We start from the raw sequence: 6,131 nt of genomic DNA on the forward strand, positions 1-6,131 counted from the left end.
CAGGTTGAACGACTTAATGGTACCCTTTGGAAGACCATCTCCTGGCTCTAAAATCGCGCGGCTTGCCTGTCACACATTGAAAGGTTGTCCTCCTTGATGCTCTCCACTGTATCAGATCCCTGTTATGTACTAGTATCAACTGTACCCCACACGAACGTTTCATGCCGTTCACACGACGATCAGCCTCCCTACCTACCTGGCTTACTGTCCCTGGGCCAATCCTTTTAAAACGCAATAATCGAGTCTCTAAATATGACCCTCTGGTAGAGGAAGTGGAACTCGTCTCTTGTAATCCACAGTACGCCCACGTAGTTCGTCCAGATGGCAAACACGAAACGGTATCCTTGCGCCGCTTGGCTCCCAAAGGCAACGACATGACATCCGACACAGAACAGGAACCAATATATATCGCCGAACAAGGGGAGCCTCACACAAAACCATCGGTCCACCGTGATTGCTCAGAAACTGAACTCTTACCTATTAACGATGCCTCACCATCCCATTCTAGTGCAGATCCAGGAAATCAATTGGACGTTCTTATCCGACAACAGCGCACTCACCGATATAATCTACGCAACAGAGGCGTAAACGACTCCATGTAGCTAGTACAGCCTTTTATTTTTTTTTACATTCTTTCTCCGCAAAGAACACACTTATTCCAAGGCGGGGAGAATTCCATGACCATATAACCCATACCTTTGCATAACCCATTAACTCGTGATTCTCACTCTATTTTCAGCTCATGTACTACAGCTATTAGACGAGTAAAGCGTACATTACGTCTTTCTATTCTGTCTCCTTTCTAATCCCGTCCTGGAACTACTCGGCTCTCGCAACATGCTGGTTGTTGCAGTCAGTGTCATTGTTCCAGAATCTGTCGGATGGTGAAGATAGGATCGATGCATCCCCTTGCAGGACGGAACACAGCTTGTTCGGGATCTGCGCCGTCCTGGAACTACTCGGCTCTCGCAACATGCTGGTTGTTGGAAGCAGTGTCATTGTTCCAGAATCTGTCGGATGGTGAAGATAGGATCGATGCATCCCCTTGCAGGACGGAACACAGCTTGTTCTTCAGGGATCTGCGTTCAGTCAATCTTCGGCAATCTTTGGCACCTTCGATGCCACAGCTAATAGGCTGATGCCATGGTTTCCACACAGTGTCCGTGTACCCTTTTTGAACATAGATATAACCATCGACATGCACCAATAAGCTTCCGACGGACGATCAACGCTTACATTTCATTCACCCGCATGCACTATCACTACAGGCAGTGTTGCAGGAGGCCAGCTGAACTGCTGTTCGAGGTGTTCGGCTCATCTTTCCAGTCGACGTTTTTGCGAGTGAATTAATGAGCCATCTTTTTCACTTATCGTTTCGCCGACCGTTGCTTTCCTAGGGCCAGTCGATCGTACCAGTTGATATACGGCACGGTTGTTTCCCTTAGCAAAAGGCTTCCCCATCTCTCGAGCTTTCGATGCCCAGCAGAGCTCCCGATCTTTCCTTAGACTCTTCACTATTTGGCGTTTGAAGGATCTGCATGCACAACCGCACTCGTTGTCTGCTGGTGTGGATTTCCTGGCATTAATCATGGATAGCGATCTTGCCGACATCCAGTGGTCTTTGCTCAAATCGGAGAGGTCGGACAGACAGCATTGGAAGCCGCTAACATAGCTCCTTTCACATTTTGCTACGCTTCATCCACATACTCCCTGCCACTGCGGTATTGGTTTATTGTGGAGAGTTGTTGGGCTAGCTAGCTAGATCGGTACTGTTAAGCTATGGTCGTTCTTCGAAGATGGTGGATTGGCGTGTTTCTTGCTACTTTCCGAGGACCTGAAAGGAAGCCGTGCACGCACCATGGTGGTATCGGAATCAAGCGGTGCGTCCCAGAAGGAACGGCAGTCTTGGACTATGGCTCTCCACCGGTGGCTGATGGCCACGTGGTATAACTGGGTCCACGGTTGATTTGCAGTTGGTGGCCGCCAAGTTACGCAATGCGAACATTTATGTTGAAAGTTCGTACTTGCCAGAAACAGTTTATGGTCAGCACACAACACGAAGAGTCTATCTTCGTTGCCTGTACGGCGAGCATCGACTCCGAATCGACCAACCAAATGTGATTCCAATGAGCTCAGACGACCTACTTGAGCATTCATATAGCCTGCAAGGATCACCCTGTGGCATGAGAGTATGGTAAGTTGTGTAGGTCATGGTTGTACGAGGGTTGGGATACTACCAGGGCACCCATACCTAGACAAGAAGACGAGTAGGGTCCTCAACTAAAGCCTTTTGTTCAAAAGCCTAACCGCAAGGCAGCGGTGTTGGACTGTAAATGCAAATACATTATCATTTTTACGGAACACATCGTCACGCATATTCCAACCCCCAACCTGGAGGGGCAGGAGACTGTTCGTCAGACCTACCCACTGACAACTGGAGGGGCAGGAGACTGTTCGTCAGACCTACCACTGACCTGGTATGGGAGACTGAGTGTCGCACGGACACCCCCCCAGCACAGCTCAATGGGTCGCCGAGGTACACAAACCGCCACATCAGGACAAGGTCCAGTCTCTTCGTGACGGCCTTATTAAGGCTATACAGTAAGCAAAATTATCCTCAAGAGGGCATAAAAGCAACCCAAACTCACCGCAACGGCTATTTTGGCCAAAATCCCTTCGGGAATTCGCGAGAGTAAGTAGCGATAAACAAATTTGTAAAATTTGTCCAGAGATGTGGCCATCATTTCCATGCAGATCCAACAATCACCTTCTTCAAAAAGCGCACCGTAGAACCGAACAATAAAAGGGCAATTAGAGGAGTGCATTACAACATCTAAATCTTTCAACGTTTTCGTTTGTTCACTCTCGTTCAGAGTTGAGCGCATACGCTGTTTTTTTGTTAAACAGAAAAAGAAAACAAACCTTGACAGCCATCACAGATCCAGTGGGTATATGTAGCATGCGGTTGACAAAACCAAAAGCACCACGTCCGATCTCACCTTCGTCGGCCAAATCGTTGGCAGTGAAAACCTTGAACGTTTAGAAAGAGGGATGAGAGCTCGCTCACAGAGTCAGTACACACTCCAGGGATGGTTAGCCTGCCATGACAAGACTGATACACGAACCCCCTGAAGATTATTCGAGTCAAACAACGATTAACACAAACTTACGCAGACACTGGCCTGTGATGCTTCAATTCACCGAGAACCGGACGTCTAAGCTGGGGGGCCGGTTTAGAAGACATGGTTCACAGGAAGTGAATGAATCCAGTTGTGATGACACACATTTCGACTCCAGTTATTCTGTAATAAGATGAATTTATGACATTGAAGCAGCCGAAAAAAGTCAATCCACCAAATGGACTCGTTCAACTACGTGCTTACATACGTGCTACGTGCTACGTACACATGTATGGCAAAGTAAGAAAGGGGAGAAACCACCACGGTCAAATTTAACAAGCAACAGGATGCTATCCTCCAACTGCCCAATGTCCAAGCCCTACCTGTCGCCCCAATTAGCCGTCTACATTAGCAAACGAGCACCCGTTTCGATAATGGTTGGAACCAGTGTAGAGTATTCACGGTCTTCAAACGCGGTGGGACTCGAATGTATGTGAGGACAAAACTAGTGGATTAAGTGCATGAGACCACATTATGGCTAGAGTACTTATTCATTTCAACAGCCCTGCATAGCCTTTCTGTCCTGCAAGACTCACCTGAGCCTCAGCCCGAATCTCTTGTTGTTCCTACTGTACGTCGATGACCCAGACTTACCACCTATCCTTGCCTCATTTTCGCTAGTGCTTGAATAAGGCAGAGCTCTCAAAAGGATCCACCTCCGACGGATTTGGACAGAGACAGTGAAAACGACGAGGACCTGTTCACCGACCGTACAGTAAAAATCACCCGGAGTTGCAGGCATCCAAAAATAGGCATCCGAGTTCAGTGACTCCAAACTCCGTGATTGGTGTCGTTCCAGCAAAGCGAACGAGGGCAGCTATTCCAGCCTCCGAAATCACTGTAATCAAAAAAGCAGGTTTTTATTCCTCTCTCAAATGCCTCCGTATCTCCATCCCTCAATGGCAAGCGACTGATTCAGCTATGTGCTGACCGCAGACTATCTTTATACAGTGCAAACGTCCGAAATAACCGAAGAGGTCTGGTCAACGGCATTCGGGGTACCAACACAAATCACATCGTCATCAGTTACCGATGGCGTTGACCCATTCTTCACACTCCATCAGATGCCAGAACAACACCATACGTGCAAAGAACCCACAACTTTAGTATTCTTGTATTTCCAAGGCGCATTTAACTCAATTGATGGGTCTGTTCTCCTTAACGCGCTTGCCCATCAAGGAATACATCAGAAGTTTGTGAGCATAAGTTATTTGCATTATCAGACTTCCGGGAGTAGGATTATACAAGCTCTCTAAAGGCTTTCGTACACAAAGTGGTGTCCTTCAAGGGTGCGCACTCTACTCATTCTCACTTAATTACATTAATGAGGAGATAATGAGAGCAACGCTGAGAGGTCTTCAAAAACCCAGTGTTTAAATAGCTTTGATGAAAAACCCAGCCAATCCAGAATACACAAATGTCATCGTCATCGCCTTCGAAGAGAAGGTGCAAGTGTTTCTCGATGAACTGACCACATTCATTCCGTCCTTTGGCATGCACCTTCAACCAAAAAAGTGTAGGACCATGTTTAGGGACATGGCATCACCGAAAACGCCAGGGAGTGGCACTCGAAGTTGTGGAGCGTTCTACGTATATTAAAAGTTGTATCAGTTCCGACGAGGTCAAAACAGGGCACCCTTGCTAACTTGAGATGCACAAAAAATAAAAAAAATCGCTCAGTATCCTTTCCTTGTCCACACCTAGACAGGGAAAGTCGGCCTTTCCTGTTCAGGCTTGGACAGGCTGGCAGTATCTCAGCCCTCGTGCTTCCTTTGGGTGGTATGGCAGCTAGGCACCGAAAGGGTGTTACAGCTGAACGATTATCTTATCTATTTTGGTCGTTGGCTTGTTAGCTGAGCTGAGCAGTTCTATTGCAAACGTTTCATCACCAATCTTATCTTATCCCGCTAACACTTGCTCAACAGATTATGCCCTAAAACATCGTTCGGCTGTAGCACCCTCTCGGTACCTAACTGCCATCCCACCCTAAGGTTGCACCAGGACTGGGATACTGCCAAGTTGCCCAAGCCTAGACAGGGAAAGTCGATATGCATAGATCGGATTCGAATCACGACCTTCCGGTCAGCAAATTCGCCCTCTCACCATTTGGTCCATCTCGCCCAAATCCGTCCTAAAACGTAATCGGGAACATTATTCACAGACTTCTGGACAAATGACTGCTTAACCAGCTTTAAAAAACCTTCCCAACGAAGGTCGGTGTGACTGATTAAGTCAGGGCACAAAACACAAAGGTACTGATGACGTCCATTAAATTGCGTTACCTATGACATCAAAAATGCATCATCATTAACACTATCATCGACAGCATGACATCAGTGTTCAACACCGATGCTTCACTGCCGTACAACCATGATTTATTTGAAAGCCTTATTGTAAAAGAAAGGGTAAAGGTGGACAGTAAAGGGACTTGGTGCTAGCTTAAAACAATCATTCCGAGGTTCCTACACCTCCAGACATTCACTCAGGCAATCTGGATGGAACCTGACAACAAGAACGCCACTGACCCCGACCCCCAGCCATATCATGTAGTGTCTCCAACCAGGCACAGTGAGGATCACGCGTTCCCCATCCTGGAAGGCGAGTAGCACCGACAGCACCCAAGCTTTTCGTGATCTCTTTCATGCTCCTCTACCAAGTCAAAGGTTGGCCACCTCTCTGTTTACCCCACTCTGAGTTGGGCATGGAAAACAGTACTCTCTTCGGCAAACGATGGTTCGGCATGCGTAAAACATGTCCCAACCAACGCAGCGTCTGGTGCTGGACACATTCTTCAATGGAAGTACCCGTTACACAACCGAAAACACGCTTTCTAACTGCCTCGTTACGGATTCGCCGACACCAACCCACACGAGCTATGGTCCTGAGACAACGATTGTCGAACACCTGAAGACGTCTCAGGTCCGCTGCTCGAATAGGCCAAGTCTCACAACC

The 6,131-nt window shown here is 47.6% G+C and overlaps 1 protein-coding gene across 1 annotated transcript in view; it reads right to left on the reverse strand.

The window, feature by feature from the left end:
* Window positions 1–6,131, reverse strand: part of T265_15010 (hypothetical protein) — a gene marked incomplete at both ends in the record, with an annotated part of 31,463 nt that overhangs the window by 21,211 nt on the left and 4,121 nt on the right. Inside the window, 2 exons of the mRNA XM_009176190.1 lie at window positions 2,649–2,888; window positions 2,923–3,030. Coding sequence (XP_009174454.1) covers window positions 2,649–2,888; window positions 2,923–3,030 — 348 coding nt within the window. The remainder of the gene's footprint in view (window positions 1–2,648; window positions 2,889–2,922; window positions 3,031–6,131) is intronic.

Source organism: Opisthorchis viverrini (assembly GCF_000715545.1).
Source record: "Opisthorchis viverrini unplaced genomic scaffold opera_v5_320, whole genome shotgun sequence".
Taxonomy (NCBI): domain Eukaryota; kingdom Metazoa; phylum Platyhelminthes; class Trematoda; order Opisthorchiida; family Opisthorchiidae; genus Opisthorchis; species Opisthorchis viverrini.